Here is an 18268-nt window from a genome sequence, read left to right on the forward strand (position 1 = left end):
CGGTGCCGGGCGCCGCTCCGCTCGGTGCGGGGGAAGCGGCGCGGGGCCGGTGCGGATAGAAGCGGCGCGGGGCCGGTGCGGATAGAAGCGGTACCGGGCCGGTGCGGATAGAAGCGGTACCGGGCAGGTGCGGATAGAAGCGGCGCGGGGCCGGTGCGGATAGAAGCGGTACCGGGCCGGTGCGGATAGAAGCGGTACCCGGCCGGTGCGGATAGAAGCGGTACCGGGCGGTGCGGATAGAAGCGGTACCGGGCCGGTGCGGATAGAAGCGGTACCGGGCCGGTGCGGATAGAAGCGGCGCGGGGCCGGTGCGGATAGAAGCGGCGCGGGGCCGGTGCGGATAGAAGCGGTCCCGGGCCGGTGCGGATAGAAGCGGTACCGGGCCGGTGCGGATAGAAGCGGTACCGGGCCGGTGCGGATAGAAGCGGTCCCGGGCCGGTGCGGATAGAAGCGGTCCCGGGCCGGTGCGGGGCCAGCCGGCAGAGGAGCGAGCCGGCGGCGGGTGTCGCTCCCCGCGGGCGCTGCTGCCGCGCGGGGGCGCTCGCGGCCAGCGACGGTTTAGCCCGCCGGCCTCCTCTCCGGCAGGGGGCGCCAGAGCGGCGGGCGGGCCGGGCGCAGCCGGCGGGGCCTGCCCTGCGCGGCCGGGGGGCGATGGGCGCTGCGATTGGCCGGGCGGGTCACGTGGGGCGGGGGCTGCGGCTGCCACAGTAAACATGGAGTCGATCTTCCACGAGCGGGTGAGCGAGGGAGGGAGGGAGCGAGTGAGGGAGGAGCGGGCGGATCCCGCTGCCTGCCCGCCTTGGGTACAGCGCCGTCGGTTGTGGCCTTCCGGGCCGCCGAGACGGGGGAGGCGCGCGAGCTCTCTCTGAGGATCCGCTGGGGCGGTGCCCGGGCCTCCCGCCCCGCGGGGCAGCCCCCGGAGCCCCGGGGTGCGCTCGGCCTGTGTCGGGCCGGGCCGGGCCGCGCTCTCCTTCCCTGGCGTCTCTCACCTCCGGCAGTGGCTTGCCCTCTGCCTTGGGCGAAAGCCAGGCCCCTCGCGCGACGGTGCCTGTGGCCCGTCCCAGCTGGACGTTGCCGTCCCTTCCAGCCCTCCAGGGAAAGGACAGTCAGGGCTGAGCCTCGGTGTCTTCTTTGGCACGGGAACCGTGTTCTGGGGACTGCAGAAACAGCCCCCGGGTGTGGGGAAGTGTAGGCTGCAGCTACTTCTCTTTCCTGAGAGAGAGCTCGCAAGGCTGAGAAATGAGTACGAGGAGAAGCAGCGGCAGGCGGGGCTGTCCCTGTGCGCTCAGAGCCATCTCGTCACCGAGCCTGGCTTGGCTGGGCTTGTGTAATGAGCACGGACTGGGAGAACCGCTAGAGAAATCGCAGTTCATATAATGTACTTCTGTGTGCCGAGCAGTATTTCCTGTTTTGGAGGAAAATGCTGCTGTGAACTGCTGTGTTTTATCCAGGTTCCCAAATATGACCTATTTCTGTTTTAATGCTGTTCAAAGTATAATTGGATTTTTTCTTGCACTTTGCCAATGTCTCTTCAACTTTATTGTGTTAATACTAGTTCTGTTACTTTGTTTTGTTATGTCGAATTTATTTAAGAAGTCAAGTAAGATAGCCGTGTGCTGTCCTTTAAAAAATTGCTGTTCTGAGATCCATAAAAACTGGGGAGTGCTCTTTCTGAGTAGGTTTGGGTTGCAAAATTTGGCGAGTGTTGTGGTGTTAAGTAGCTGCTGTTCAGAGGGCGAGTGTTGGATTTCAGCTGTGATGGCCTCTGCTTCAGTGACCTTCAGTCTGGCTTTGAAAACAGTTTAACAGATGCACTCTTCTTACGTGGCCTTGTCTATCACAGTATGAATTAACTTTTTATTACTGAATTGCTTTCTAGTTTAATAGCAAAGCTTGTGAAATTGAAGTGACAAAGCATAATACATTCAGAGTTACAAGGTGAGATGGTAACTTGTACTTTCTCTGCCTTCTGGGGAAGGGTGAGTTGACAGTCTCTCACGTGAAACATACCTGCTCCCTGGCAAGTTAGTAACACAGTTAAAAAGTTGCACATCAACATGTTTTAAGTTGGAAAGCCAAACATTTTTATTCTGTTATTATTTTAGGGAAAATCTAACTGAATTATTCTTTTTCTTAAGGGGTATTTTTTCCCCCATCAAGTGCTGTCAGAATATTTAGAAGCACTGCATGTTCCTGAGTCTGCATACTCCAGTTGTTTTGATAGAAACACACGAGGGACATGGTATTTATTAAGAAAATTTAATAAAACAACCAGCGTTGTGGCCTTTTTAGAGACAAATAGCAGTTGCAGAAAGTAGGATTTAAGTATGGGGCTTCAGGAGTCCCAATCTGCAAAGTTTGTCCTTTCCTTGGTAAGATAAAAGTGATCAAAAACATTGAAAGCAGGGCAGCATTTTATGTCAGGAGAGGTTTCAATGAGAGGATTTCAGCTTATGGTAAAGAAGCAGTGTTCTCTGCACAAAACAATGGAAGTTCATGTCAGTTAAATACTGTAGGATCTCTTTTTTGCATTTGGCACTTCATGTGTATGACTTTTACACATGAGAATTAAGGTTTATTACTTTCAGATAATGCTGTACAAATACAGAAAGGTCCTTTTAGTGAAATTAGTATGTAAGCATGTAATACAACTAATTCCAGTGGTATTTTAGTATCTCTCTCTTTTTCTATCAGTTTCATGTTACTCCAGTGAGGAAGCCTGTGATTGTTGAGCAGGTTCTTCTGTTCTTCTGTTGCAGTTTGGTCATATGACCAGCAGTAGGGATGTGGTCCCAGAGGGACAGAAATTTGTGTTTAGTCTTGAGTTTCTTGCTGCAGGAAGGGCATGAGCTGGAGGAGGCTTCTGGATTCCACTCAAGCCTGGCTGTACAGCCAGTGCAGCTTCAGTAACTCATTGTTCAACTGAGCGATGAAGCCATAGGAAGATTCTGGAATAAAGAGAACTTTTGAGGTTTCAACTGTAAGGGAGATCATGGGAGAGTTCTACATATGATTTGTATGATGCTTTTATGGAATTTTAAAGAATATTCCTCAAAGGCATATTTTTGTATTCTTAGTTTCTGTGGGGCTGGCTTGAGGGAGGGGTGTCAGATTTTTTCTTGAGGGGTTTTGTTTTTAATGAAGAGCATGTGTAGGAGAGTTCTTAATGTAAATAAAAATGAAATGAAGACTGATTAAAACAAAAGAGAAAAGCAGGATTTTAAAACTGATGTTACTTGTCTTGCACATGTAGTTACAGTTATTTGTAGGAAAAGGTTCCTTTTCATGAGAAACTGCTTTGCTTGGTTTATATTGTGGTTTGTTTTTAATGAGACAGTGTTGTATCTCATATATGAAAATGTTGGAGCCTGTCATGCATTCATTCAGATCAGAGATTTTTTTGAATTTGTACTAAAAAATCATGACTGACATTGTTAGTTAACTCTTTTAAAATTTGTGCCAGTGTTTTAAAAATCTTACACTATAGTTCTATTACCTGTAACGTGTTGCATATGTAACCAAGTATCTGGAGTGTTTTTTATTTGAATGGTCTATCAATAAAAAAAAATATTTATGTTGTTTAATATGCTGAATTTAATATTTTTCTCTTGTTTCCCCATAATTGTTTTCAGGATTTTCAAACTAGTGGCATGATTTTATCTACTTCCTCTATGTAAATTTCATGTTAAAAAGGAGCTTTATTGTTCTTCCAGCTCCTAATCACTTTCTCAGCAATAACGTGGAGGGCAGATTGTCAATAACCACACCAGGAAGGGAAGAAAAGTTAAAAAATAATGAGAGTGTCTGTTATAGAAAATGTTTGTTCTAGGAAGTGGAGATCTAAACGGTTTGATTTTCATGTACTGATGTTTTGGAAGAGGATAGAATCCATTGTTCTGATGGTTGTAGAATCTTTGTGTGATTAATTGCCTTTTCAAAAACAATTTTTACATGAAATTTATTTCCCTTAAAGAAATAAGGTGGTATGGATGTTGGGTTTTCTCCAATCAAGTTGATGGGAGGATTGTATTCTATAGCTTGCACTGTAATACACTGAAAGAATATATGGTATTCTGCATGAGTGGAGAGGGCAGGAAGTTTTCCAGAATGAAACAGTTGAGTCATTTTACAGAGTTTGCATTAACCTGGGGTGGTTTTATTTTCTTTTTTTTCTTTTTGTTTTTTCCATATTTTTCTCTTCCATTATTAGCAAGAAGGCTCACTGTGTGCTCAACATTGTCTGAATAATTTGCTGCAAGGTGAATATTTTAGTCCTGTTGAGTTATCCTCTATTGCACAGCAATTGGATGAGGAAGAAAGGATGAGAATGGCAGAGGGAGGAGTATCTAGTGAAGAATACAGAACATTCTTACAGGTAAAATTATGTTCATTTGCGGTTGCATGATATTGCCTGAAATGAAATGTTGTCTGGCACAGACCTGCTATTCTTGCATAGCTAGACAAGGTTAATTTTCTAGTGCTAAAGTTTTTTAAATTTATAGGCCTTTTAATTTATGCATCTTAGATGTGGCATTTTCAAATGTTACTAGTACAGCTTTACAATAATTCTACAAAAAGTTATATTACCTTCATCTCACAAGTAGAAAGATCAGGCATGATGAGGAGGATCAGTAATTCACCTTTTGTTTTTGTAAGCCAGTGTCAGATAGGAACAGAAATTCCCATGTCTGTCTGCACTTAAAGCACTGAACATCTCTAAAGCTTTGAGTTTTAAATGAAAATGCTTATTTGGGGCATTGTAATCAGTTGTACAGACAAAGACATAAGTCATTGCTTTAAGAATCTGCAGTTACATTTATTTGCTCAACTCAATTATTTTTGACCTTTTATGCTTATACCAGTTTTCCCTTTTCTTCCTCCCAACTTAACATCAAGCAGCAGCCTTCTGTAAATATGGATGATAGTGGATTCTTCTCAATTCAAGTAAGCACAGCTCTCTTCTGACACCATTTTCTATTTATGCAACGAAGGTTCTTTAATGTAATTTAAGTGGCATTGAGGTTTTCAATCTAGTTACCACTTTATGGCTTTAATGGGATTAAGTGCTGAACTTCCAAAGATTCAGAGTGCTTTTCTTTTAAGAACAATGACTTGCAGTTCTTCAGTTCATGGGCCCTCAAGTGCATAGGAGAAGCATGGATTCAGGAACTGTGAAATGATACCTGCTGGCAATAAGCTTGAGTTCTAAGTTGTTTCTTGTGGGCACTTCAGGTGTACACCTTGGCTCTCACAGACTGCAGGTGAAAAGGCAGAATTCATATTGCTTTCTCAAATTATACACTGGAAAGCCCTTGGCAATGATTACAGGGTTATCAGTGATCTGCATATTTTTCTTGGGTGTCTTTGGTTTTTTAAAGGCAATAGGGGAAAACTAATAAATAATAAATACTTAAACCAGACCAACAGCAAAAAATAAAGTTTTGAACGCCAAACTGGGGCTTTTGTCTAAAGTAGAACTCTGAGTATCTTTGGCTGTCTCCCAAGCTTTCAGTGCTCCAGACTCGCTCAAGAGCCTCTCTTCCTTATGGCCAAATGGGCTGTTTTTCTTTTTAGCAAGAAACCATTAACAGTTTGGCTTTTCGGCTGTCTTTGGGCTGCTTCAGTAGCTGAAAGAAAATGCTTCCTTGTTCTGCTGTTTTGTCCTATCAGTGTGTTATCATTTGAGGCACAGTTGGCTTGCTGAAAGGAGCTTGAATTGTTAACTTAAAAGTTCTTACAGCATTATTTTGTGTAGCTTTAAAGAGTTTGTAAAAGAGTTGATGCTCAGATTGTGTGATAATCCAGTGGTACAAAATTCCAGCAGTTACTGTGAAGAAAGATTGAGATTATACTGGGGAAGGGAGGGGGAAGTAAGGGCAGAGCAGTGCATTGCAAGTAGAGAGATGACAGCTTGCGAAGTGTCTGTGAAAGGTGAAATGACAGCTTTGTTTGGAGGAGTATGCTCATTAACACAGTTCTGTTAAACCCTAGTTTTGTTACTTCTCCTTAGATAAGATATGAGTGTTATGCTTGCATGTGGATTCATGACAGCTGCATTTTGTGTAATATGATTTTGAATAATTTCCTAGGTTTCCAGGCAATGTTTTGAAATGTAAGTTTATGAAAACAGTATAATTGTTTAGCATAGCTAAGATGGTTTCATGGCTTGAATTTAGATTTGAACTAGTCTGACTCATGAAAAGTGTTCTTTTTTGACAGGTTATAAGCAATGCCTTGAAAGTGTGGGGTCTAGAACTAATCCTCTTCAACAGCCCAGAGTACCAGAGACTTGGGATCGATCCTATGTAAGACTCTTTTAGCACCTTGTTTTTATTTTACTGTATAAATACTGCTAATATGCATTTTATATTTTTCTTTTAAATTGCTGCTTTATGCTCTGTTGCATTTTGATGTTTGTATTACCCCCTGGCCTTGATTTTTTTTCTTTCTGGGGGCGCATGAGAACATCTGTCCTCTGTGCCTTCATGATATTTTAGTATCTGTGGCATCACAGTAATATGTAGATTTCAGTGATATTGACAACCTGCTGAATGTTATAAAAGCAGTATGTGTATTCTGTAATGTAACATCAATGGTTGTATTACTGAAACTTTATTATATTAAGTTCAAATTAGTGATAGCAAAGGTCTTAAACATTATTATGTACTCTGATTTTAGAGTATTTAATTTTATTTATATCTTTTGTTTTTCTTTTTACAGAAATGAAAAATCATTTATTTGTAATTATAAGGAACACTGGTTTACAGTTCGAAAGTTAGGAAAACAGGTGATACTGTCTTTTTTTATTTTAAAATTGACTTCAGAAAAGGGTGTGGGAAAGTGATTGCAAGTAGATTGTACTTCTCTTTTGCAAGCTTTTGCTGCAGTTTGGTTTAATAGTATCCCATATTTTAAAAAGGTAAATGTCTGTTGTATCACAAAAATGCCAGGCAGGTCATTTTAAATGTTAACCTGGGAAAAGACTGTAGGATCAATTCTCTAGTGAATCTGTCCTTTGGGGAGCTGCAGCTCTGGTAGGGTCTTACGTGACTTCTTAAGCTTTTTTTTTTTTTTTTTTTTTTTTTTTCTGCATGAAATACTGAAGAAAAGTTGCAGTAGGGGGTCAGGGGGAGTAGGGGATCCTGAACAAAGATTAGGATCCCTACAGAATTCAAACTTACTTTAATACAGTAAGATATTGGCATTGTAAAATAATTTTGTTTATTTAAATGAACAGTAGATATAAGGAAAAGTTCAAGGTTTTGATGGGTAATAATGGATACTCAAAAGAGTATCTATTAGAATAAAGTTTGGGGAAGTAGAATCTCAACTTTATGCTATTATAGAAAACTTTGAAACAGTTGTATTCTAAGCAGGAAATAGTTATTAAAGGTAAGGGATAGTTATATTAGTATATGGTACATATGTACCAACTTAGTTCATATCCATGTCCCTTACAACACCAATTCAGTGTTTTATTTCAGCAGCCAATCATTTTCCTGCATCATACTTGCAGCTCATGTTGTATAAAAGTTTGAGCTTTTATACATAAGCTGATTTGGTGTTTGATTTTTTTAGGGTTTTTTTCATAGCAAACATTAATGGAAAACAGCTTTTAGAGTCTGTAATAGTGGGACAGGAGTCTGTTTGCCCATTTGGTTCCTTTTTGCAAGTTCTTGCTACTTATGTTGTCATCCAGATTAAAAAAAAAGAAAAATCACCTGTGAGTGAGAAAACCAAACTCTACTGTTCTGCTTGAGTTTAAAAGTATGGCTAATGTTTACAGGCATTTTTTGTTTATTTGATATCCAAAAGGCTGGATATTGTCTTAAAATTATGCTTATTATACAATGCAACCAAGTTGGGTGGAATTTTATGAGAGAGCATTCTAACCCAAGACATCCTCAGCTAGAGGGGGGATGTCTTTTTCCTCTTTTACCTCTGGCTTGTAACCACATGAAGACAATACAAGGTGTCTGTTGTCTAGAGGGTAATGAGAACATTTGACAAAATAGTTTGCTTCTCTGTAACAGTTAAAGCAAAATTAGTTTAAGAAAATTTTCTCCTCCATAATGTCTTTCAAAATTTGTTATAGTCTGTCCATCAAATTTTTTACAGAACTTTTTATTCCCCTGCTCTTCTACACTGTTGATCTTCTTTCCTAGTGGCAAATGAAGTGATTGCATGACAGGGTGGTAGATAGTCACTTATATTATTATATGGGCCTGGCTGCAATTGTGTGGGTGCATATATGGAAGTTGGGGTAGATCAGTGCATTTCTGTGAGAATGGAGATAAAATTCTCTTTCCACTAACTCAGATGGTGCTTTCTGGTTAAAAATGAGTAATATTGAATGCGTAGGTAAAAAAAAAAAAAAGGTTATTTAGCTTAAGTGGAATATATATGGGGGTTTAAAGGTAGAATATTTTGTTTCACATTAAATATATTTTCTCTCTAGAAGTTTTATGTAAGTATAATACTGCTTCTGTTTAGAAGTATTATAAATTACTAGTTATGGTCTTTGGGTAACTAGAAATGAGTTGTGTATGTTTATATGAAATGTTCCATGTTGTAATACAGGGTTGTAATATCAGTATACTAGATTTGAGTAATTTTTAAAAATTTTTTTAAGTTTAAAAATTATCTGAGGGAAGGGTAGACACTAGTTTTCAGCATCATGAGTTAAAGGTGGAATGTTCCATGAAAGTATTTAATGGAAATAATTGAATGTCTGTCTTATGTATCTATTAATTTCTTAACACATAGCATTAGCTGATGAAGGGTTTCTTACTGCATTAGTCAGGTGTTTGAAACTAGGATTAAGCATAATTTTAGAATGATGTCTGAAATAAATCAAAATACAATGATTAAAGATTATCTATTTTAATGTGTTTCCCTACTGCCAGTATTCAGTAATGGGACAGAGCATGCAATAATTTCCACACTTTAGATGTCCTGTAAGAGTATTTGAAGAATAACTTTTAGCGGTATAGGTATTAAGTTTCAAAAACTTTTATTTGTTAGTTTACTAGATTTATTTGGCTATTTCACAATAAAAAATTACCACAATGTACAGGAATGGATTATCAAGTAATCTTCATGCTAATTTGTTCTCTCAACCTTTTTTTTTCCTTAATTACAGTGGTTTAACTTGAACTCTCTCTTGATGGGTCCAGAGCTAATATCAGATACATATCTTGCACTTTTCTTGGCTCAATTACAACAAGAAGGTAATAGTAACTTGCATATGTTAAATCTCATAAATTAAAAGTAGGTCATAATCATTATTTCTTAGAGCTTCTGTATTCAGTTAACTACCCTTAGTTTGATGATTGAAATAGTGAAATAACTCAAGTACTTATAATGAAAGGTAAAGTCTTGCATCTTAAATTGCACATTATTGTATTCCATATAGTGTGTGTTTTAGAGTGTTTATATCTGCACTTTAATGCTGTAGACTTACAGTTTCTTTTTCTCAGGTTATTCCATATTTGTAGTAAAAGGTGATCTGCCAGACTGTGAGGCTGATCAGCTGCTGCAGATGATTCGGGTACAGCAGATGCAGCGACCAAAACTGATTGGAGAAGAAGCAGCACAGTCAAGAGATCAGAGGTAAGGTAAATAAAGATTTTATTTCAATAATGTTCAGTATGATTGGTTTGTAATTTGGAAGTAATAAAAAGTGCCTTTAGTTCAATGTTTACTGCTGTTGCACACAGGAAAAGCAAGCTGATGGACAACAAATGGTGTATTTTTAAGTGGGCAAAAGCTGCCTTGATAAGGATTGAGTATTTCCATGTGCATAAGCATATTATAGTGGAGATTTTTGACTTAAGGAGGAAAATTATTTAGCAAATCTTATAAACTATGGTTAATAGTAATTCTTTTATAATTAAGACTGGTTTGTGCATTCTGTCATAAGTAGAAAAGAATGAGAAACTGCTCTATGAATTCCACATCATATAAATCATACAGCAATTCCTTTTGTAATAATTTCACTGTAACGCTGGGGTGCTGCTCATTTTTTATGCATTCTGCTAATATAAAACATCCTTGAAAGCATATAAAATTGGTACTTTATGAACTTCTGCAATGATTTCACTGAATTTTCATAGTGAATAAATTGCATACTAATAAAAAGGCTTTAGGCTTCTCAGAGGTGTTCATTACTTTTTTTTTTTGTAAGCTTAAACTGATGTTGTAAGTTGATGGAATAATAAGCAGTAACATGGAAAGAGTGTACAGTTTACATGGGTTCTGTTGCTTTAGTGTGGCCTTCAAGGCCTCCTGAGGAGACCATATGCACTCTTTTCTGCTGATGTAACTGTTTAAAAAGCAGTAGGTTTGAATAACACATATCACGGCTTTTTGCGGCCTTACAGTTTTTGACAATTTACTGTCTAACAGCTTTGTGTCAACATGTGCATTGCTTTAGAGGTCAGTGTGTTAAGGTTGCTCTGCGTTTGCTTGCAGCCCTTCTGTGCGTCTTCATTTCTCAGGAAAATACTTTTTTATGTAACAGAGTTTCACAAGAAAAATGTTTTTCCCAAAGTTAGACCTAGAGTTAAATTGGCAGAACGTACTAATTTAAACCTCACAATAAAATCTAATAAAATTTCTGTCTGAATTTTTCTATTAATGTGTGAATTTCACAGGCTACCCAGAAGTGATGCGGACCAAGCAATAGAAGTGAACCATCCTTTTGATGGAACAGCCATGTTAGATGAAGATGAAGAAAATTTTCAGAGAGCCCTGGCTCTAAGCAGGCAGGAAATTGATATGGAGGATGAAGAAGCTGATCTTCGCAGAGCCATTCAGCTCAGCATGCAAGGTGCAGTGCTCATCTAAATTTCTTACAGTGCTTTAAGCAGCTCCTGGAATCAGTTTGTCAGGCACTTTTTCCAGCATGTATCGGTATCTGTGGAAAGACTGGTTTGAGGCATGGAAGGACAATCCAGGATTGCCCATAACTTTCTCCCTCCTGCTTTTTGAAAAGTTGTAATTTGCATGTCATCATTGATTATTAGGAAGGAAGAACAAATTGGCTAAGGGTAGCAGGAGGAAAGGGAAACACTCCTAAGGTGAGAAGAGAAATTATCAAGCAAAGTTCTTCTAAGTGCTTAGTTCTCCAAAAAGTCTTTCTTCTTCTCAAGTTTGAGGACATTTCTAAAGTTATATATTATTTACTAACTTAATTTTACTATAATTAGTAGGATATGGCATGTTCTGCTTTTAGGTAGCCGTCGAAGTGAGCTCTCAGGCTCATTACCACAAAATGTGCCTCAGTCGTCCCACAGCAGTCAGACAGACTCCCTTTCTTCAGAAGAACTGCGAAGGAGAAGACAAGCATATTTTGAAAAGTAAAGTAGCTGATAGAAAACTGCATGTGGAAGTACAGTGCTTTTGGGGTGTGGATGGGTTTCTTACTGAGGTCCAGCTCAACTTTTCTGTCTTAATATGATTTCTAACAGTACCTGAATTTTACTATTCTCAGGTGGTTCTTACAGAGAAACCTCTAGTAAGAGGGTGTTTGTTAATGCAGTAGTCTTGCTACTACTGCAAGTCTTGTGAAGAAAGAAAACATACATTATAGAAGTATTTTAAATGAAATCCTGGAAATTTCTGCAACTACCTTCCCAACAAAAAGTATTATTTCTCCAAGACTTTGCTTTGGGTAATGATGCTTCTCATGTGCATCATATAAAAGCATTGTACATATTTTGTGTTACTATTTTGGTATACCTTCTTAACAGTTGAGTTATTGAAGCTTTTCCTTATCTCTGTCATGTAGTAATAGAGAAAATAAAGACCAAGGAGAAATGCTATGGATGGGAGGAGTTAGACTTCACATGGTAGGATAAGAATGCAGAGCTTCCGAATCCTGGGAGAATAGTCTTGTGGCTTGGAGTATAATACTGGGAAGATAGGTATCTGAAGGTTAGCAGGGTGAAATGATTAAAGAGATTTTGGGCACAGGGATGCTATTGTACCAAAGAGCTTCTACTTCTGACTCTTGGCCTTCCTTACAATGAAATGAACTTGACTCATGTCTCATGCTCGTGTTAATCTTATTCTCTTGCAAATTTACAACACTTTCAGACAGCAACAACAGCTACAGCAGCAAGATCAGACTCCAAACCTACAGGACAAAGCAACTCTTAGTTCAAGCACTCCAGAACCTGGCTCAGGTATTGTTTTTTAACGTTACATCCAACACTGAAATGTGTCTTTTTCATCTTTGTGTTGTTTGTTAATTTTCCTTGTCTGCCTACTTTGTCACTTCAGCAGCCATTCCGACTGTACATTACAGCCATTACTGTATTGGCAGTGAAGGATCACTTCCCTGAAAAGCCTGTTTCCCTTTGAATGTCAATATCCTATTTCAAAGTGAAGAGCTGTTTGTTTGTTTTCTAAAATTACTTTCTGTAATTTAAAACTGTTTGTTTTCTAAATTACTTTCAAAGTTATATGACAGCTTGGAATAGTATCTGACAAAATTACTGGAACCAGTTTTCAGAAGAGCACGTGTAGACATTACCAGTGTCAGGTACTGGTGAACCAAAATTGGTGTGTATTGTTACAAACTGACTGCTGTTGGTGAAAAACTATTTGCAAAATGTTCAGTGATTTTAAAAACAAAACCAGTTTTGTCAGTGGGTAGGAAAAGGTGGGTGTGGACAGAAGGAACAAATACATTTAACTATAATTAAGAACTGTGAATTTATTACAGCTCATATGCATGTATTGTCTTTAGGAGGTGATATGAGTGAAGAAGACATGCTTCAAGCAGCCATGAATATGTCCCTGGAGTCTGTCAGAAACCACTTGAATTCAGAAGAGGAGAAATAACATCATTTTTTTCCCTCTTATTGTCAAAACGCTAAGTCTCCATTAAAATTCTACTGTGTGAATATTGCACAAGCAGGGTTCATTTCAGCGTCCTGGAAGCAGGAATGAAAGGGGGGCTGCTAGAGGTCAATTTAGAGAGGATCTGCAAATACAAAAAAGATTGCACTAATTTAGAGAACTGTAGAACTTCTACTACAAACCATCTGCTCTCAAGAGTAGTGGTGTTAAAATTACTGGAAACATTCATCCAAAGTTAGACAAGGGTAGCAGTTGTAATTTAAAGTAAAGCTTTTAAAGCTTGCATTAAAAAAGCAAGTTTAAATTATTTTGAAGAATTCTATAGGAGATACAAATGGTGCTGAAAACAGCATCAAATTATTTTCTTCAGTACTAATGGAAAAACAGATACAAGTAATAAGTTATGCTCATAAATTATTTTAATAGATCACTCTAAAATGGGGAGAGTAATTAAATTCCGTTAATCTTAAATAATTTATTTTGTGATTGTTTATTATGGATGATTTAATGTCAACTTTTTGATCCTGCTGTCCACTTTTGAAATGATCCATTTTGCAGGAGAAACAAGAACCCGTAAATTTAATACTTTTCAATTCAAGACAAAATTGTATTGTTGACTATAATGTTACTCCTTAGTCTTTCAGTGATTTCTGGCTTTCTAACAATTTTTGATTTTACTTTTAATTCCAGTTGTAAAATTTTAGATCCATGTTTAACATACTGTCTTTTAGCAAATAACTTGCCTTATTTGGCTTGGGGTTTTGTTCTTGTTTGTTTTTAATTATTGTTTTCTTACGTTCTTCCTTGTTAAAGCCACTATCTTTTTACTACAAAATTGTATTGAATAGGTTGAGTAGGTTGAATAGGTTTTCTTTTCTACCTCTTCCAGAGAATTTTCCTCTTCAAGCTCAACCCTTCATTCTGGCCTTTCAGTATGAAAGAGCTGTAACTGAGTGTAGAGAAGAGAAGTAGGAGAAAGTAGGAGGGGAATTTAGGTGCCATAAGGTCAGTGCCACAGACATAAAATGCACTCCTGCAATCTGAAATGACCCCTGTGCAAGTGGCTCTTTTAAGAATGAATATTTATGCCTGTGTGGATGTTCTTTCCGAAATGCTTTCCATGAGTGTCTGTCAGAATGTTGCAGTTTTTTCAGGAATGGCCTTTATTCACGCACCTTACAATTTTTTATTATGCTGTTTCTGATCCTGAGAAAAATTGGGAAGCAAAGTATGTGAGATAGCTTAGGCTATTGGTTGTAAGACATTTGCTTTGATGTCCAGGATGAATGTGTAACAGGGTGACCAAACCTGACCTTGATATTCAGTGCAACAAAATAGAGATGTTTCATTTTCCTAAATGGTGCTTGAAATACAAATTCTGTTTACATATAAATTCTATGGAAATATGTTGTAGATAGAGTATATAAGCTGTAGTCCAGTTAAAGCATTAACAGTTAGCACAGTCATTATAAGAATCTTTCAAAGATAACCCCAAATTTCTTTATCAAAATATTCTAAAGTTACATCTTTGCACAATAGTAACATTTAATTAAAATTAGTAGGAATTGAATGGTAGCTAGATGGAAATACACATTCAGCATCACGTAGTACTGTACATGAAAGGGCTCTTACCTCTCAGTAAAGATTTGTTTACAGCAATGGTTTCCTGATAGTTTGAGATATTATTATAGCATACATAATTGGGCTAAATTCTGTTTTTTCTTATCTATGTGTTGGATTTTCACCAATGTCATCAGAACCACTGGTATGTGTTACACAATACGGATTTTGACATGAGACAGCACTACTTTTTAAAAACTGATTTTTGTATTTTTAAAATAATCCTGTCATCCACATTTTAATTATTTGTAATGTCTCAAATTAATATAGCTAAACAATTACTTTAAAAGTCCATGTATAAGTATGCCATTTTGAAATGCTGTATTTTTCAGGGTGTGATTTTTGCTTTCAGTTTGAAATTTCTATGAAACTGAAAGCAAGAAAGGTGTCTAAAGCACTGGGGTTTTTTTCTCATCTGTCAATTAACCACAGCTTAATTTTCCTTTCTTGGTTGTGCCATAAACTAATTCTGAAATAAGACTCATTTTTATAAATAGGTGTAGCCTGGCAAGCTGATGCCAGCACTTGGAACTCAGACCTTTTATCCTCTATTATAAGAACATAAGAAAAATATTATTTCTAGCTCTAGCAGCCCTATATTAAAAAACCAAAAAACCCAGCCCCTTAAATCTCGCTGACTGTAACCCAGGCCAACTACATGATTTTATAATCACTAAAACATGGAACTTTGCCTTTGAACTTTCATGACACATCATAAGTCACTTCATCACCCCAATATTTTAATAAGGAAGAAATATACAATGTTAGTGCCTGAAAGGCACAGCTGAGACAGTGTTCACAGGGCCAACTGTTTCCCATTCTATGGAGAAACACTGTCACTGGACAAATGCCAGTTTGATTTTTAGAGGAATGTCAAATTGAATGATGTAGGCATATCTATCTAGACAAGCAGTTACAAGAGAGCAATTTAAGTTAATTCACTTAATTCTGTCACTGAAAAAGACCTGCAAGAAACCAACCATTAATCCAGCCCAGTCCACCATTAATTGTGATGTTCCTAAGCACCACGGCTACATCTCTTTTAAGCAGCTTCAGGGAGGGGACTCGAGCACTTCTCTGGGCAGCCTGTTCCAATGGTGGACAACCTTTTCAGGGAAGAAATACTTCCTGATACCCAAACTAAACCTCCCCTAGTACAAACTGAGGCCATTTCCTCTCATCTTGTCACTTGTTACCTGGGAGATGAGGCCGACACCTACCATGCTACAACCTCCTTTCAACACTTGTAGGGAGTGACAGGGTCTCTCTTTTAACTGTACCAAAGGGAAAAACTCATACTAGTTGCTGACAGTATATATTTTATAATCCAGGTCTCAAGTTCAAAATGCCTGGACCTGCCAAGAAGCTGTCAATAAAACACTGCTGTAATTTTTTGGTGTTAATTTTTTCAATGATAAACAGTCATCAGTGTGACTTAACTATGCTTCTAATTTACTGATTTAGAGTGTACTTCCGGTGTTACCTACCCTGTCAAGCTGAAGGGTTGGGTTTTTCCCATGTTACAGCTTTAGGCCAAAGTCCATTGTAAGGCAGCAGACATAGGTTTTTGGTGGGTGTTTTTTTTGTTTTTTTTTTTTTTTTAATTATTGAATTCTATTTGATGGAATTTCAGACTTCATTCATTCAACAGATGCTACTGTTTTCCAGTGAATGTTCCATGTGACATAAATTATAGTGCCAGTAGAAATAAAAGGGGCAGGGGGAGTGAGTGATACAATAAATATCTTCCATAATTACTTCTCTAAATACAATTATGCAAACTGCTTTCATGGTCTTACACTGAAGGTGGGAGGAACAAGAGCTGTGACGCAGTCATGCTTGCATGCAATTCTTGTTAGGCACAGCAAGTACAAATATGACCTGTTTAAATGCTTACATTTTTCTAGAGCTGAAACTAATATACTGGCTTGCTTTAACATTTGGGCTTCCTGTGCCCTTCAAAGAACTGCAGCAAATTTAAGTGTAGTTTTCAGCTAAGGTACTCTTCTGACTTGTCATACTTTATTACTTTGCAGACTGCTTGAAAATAACCAATACAAATTTAAATCTATGATGTGTTTTAATGTTGGACTATCGGTTCTATTACAAACTTACAGAATGGTGGGGGGGTTAAAATGGCTTCTGCAGAGGTCTAGTAAACAAATACCATCATTTGCAAGCTGTTTTGTCTTATTACAAAACTGGCTGGCTTAAAAATGAACGTGTTACAGTTCTAAAATCTGAATTTTTTTTGTATTATTGGTTCAAATAATAATGAAAACATAAAAATGTGGCCTTTGTACAGAAAAATACAGTATAGGGGAATAGGATCAGAGAATTAGAACTCAGACTTACAAAGAAGTATTTTTTTGCAATTCACATTACTAGTGCTTCACTTTTAAAGGAATTGAAATAAGAATCCAAGGAAGAGAATAACTGACAAGGAAACTTTTTTTAAGGGCTTAGATTGAAAATTATGTTGTTTGCTTGGTAAGCCATTACTGTCTTGCATAGAACAAACTTAAGTCCTGGAAAATCTTGATAATTATTCACAAATCATTACCAAAAAAAAAAAAAAAAAGAAATTATGTCCAATGCATAATAAATACATACCTTCTCCATATAAACAATCACTTGTTCAAGTGAGAACAATACTTAATACATTTAAACTGGCTGGGTCCAAATTCTACTTCTTCAGTTTACAATTGGTAGCTTTGTCTTGTATCCAGGTTTTCATCTTAAAAGCATGAGCTCTTTTGCAATATTTTTTTTTAATCCTCATACACACATTTTGCCTTATTTGCATTTCAGAGATGGAGGGAATGCTGGAGTATTTAACCTGCCATAGTCACCTTCTTCCCCAGTTACAGTCCTTCAGACAGTTAGTTTCAACTGCTTTCACCAAATCAAAATACTTATATATTATTTTATTTGTTAAGAAAATAATTATAACTACACCTTTCTTTTAATCTCCCCCCCATACTCCGTACAGCCACTGTGTGAATTCAGGAGGGAACTTCAGGAGGGAAGAAAGGGATGGAATACTTAAATGCCACAGTGCAAAAGCAAAATGAAAAAAAAAAATAAAAACCTTGATCTTTTCTTTAAAGCATGTAAGCTTTGATAAAAATTTACTTTTTGCTACATGAAACCCCTGTGTACAAATCACTGTAGAGTTAGGATTTTGTAATAATTGGAATAATTTTTCATCTCTTACCTAATAGTTGTGTATTTTAGAAATAATTTTCAGTAAGATCTTTTTGTCAAGACTGTTCTCATATCACATCTTTGACTCTGGATTCCTGTATAATTTTTGCCTATTTTGTGTACATAAAGCATAGAATACTGAAAAGATTTAAAAAGGGAAAGCTGAAATGCTTTGTCATTGTTTTGACTGGAAAATGGCAGCACTGTTCGATATTTTGAAAATGCTCTCCAAATAGGCATGAATATATATGGTTGTATTTGATATCACTTTTTTAAATAAATATGATTATAGCTTCTCATGTTTCTCTCTTAAGTTTTTGCATATGTGCTTTCCCTTATGTGTGGATTGGACATGGAATCATCAGACATTGAAATCTCATCCCTGGTATCAGCGGGCTTTGCACCAGAGGTATTTGGAGAGCTGTGGAATAGTTTTCTGTTGCTGACATTTCATCATCTCTGAGTCTTTGCATCTATTGATACTCCATAAGTTGTGTAAAGACACTCCTGTTAAGGAAGGAAGTTAATGCCAATTATACTTATGTTACATCTTTAAAAATAGTATACTTTCTAA

The 18268-nt window shown here is 37.8% G+C and overlaps 1 protein-coding gene across 2 annotated transcripts; it reads left to right on the forward strand.

The window, feature by feature from the left end:
• Window positions 1-686: 686 nt before the first annotated feature.
• On the forward strand, window positions 687-17993 carry ATXN3 (ataxin 3). 2 transcript variants are annotated; one of them, XM_021531948.2, is made up of 11 exons: window positions 687-737; window positions 4211-4375; window positions 4900-4944; window positions 6220-6305; window positions 6721-6787; window positions 9143-9230; window positions 9480-9612; window positions 10656-10831; window positions 11237-11360; window positions 12100-12188; window positions 12755-17993. In XM_021531948.2, exons 1-11 carry the CDS (start codon window positions 714-716, stop codon window positions 12847-12849), a joined length of 1092 nt encoding a protein of 363 aa, XP_021387623.1. In that variant the 5' UTR covers window positions 687-713; the 3' UTR covers window positions 12850-17993. The 2 variants fall into 2 exon arrangements, with proteins under 2 accessions (XP_021387623.1, XP_021387624.1); XM_021531949.2 differs by having other exon boundaries at window positions 11241-11360.
• Window positions 17994-18268: the final 275 nt, after the last annotated feature.

Source organism: Lonchura striata, chromosome 6 (assembly GCF_046129695.1).
Source record: "Lonchura striata isolate bLonStr1 chromosome 6, bLonStr1.mat, whole genome shotgun sequence".
In the NCBI taxonomy this organism is placed as follows: Eukaryota; Metazoa; Chordata; class Aves; order Passeriformes; family Estrildidae; genus Lonchura; species Lonchura striata.

What these genes read in the sequence shown, in the direction of transcription:
- ATXN3 (XM_021531948.2), top strand. Translation starts at nt 714, where the DNA reads ATGGAGTCGATCTTCCACGAGCGG. An exon ending in TTCGAAAGTTAGGAAAACAG is followed by an intron (nt 6,788 to 9,142) that starts GTGATACTGTCT and finishes CCTTAATTACAG; the next exon opens with TGGTTTAACTTGAACTCTCT. An exon ending in CACTCCAGAACCTGGCTCAG is followed by an intron (nt 12,189 to 12,754) that starts GTATTGTTTTTT and finishes TATTGTCTTTAG; the next exon opens with GAGGTGATATGAGTGAAGAA.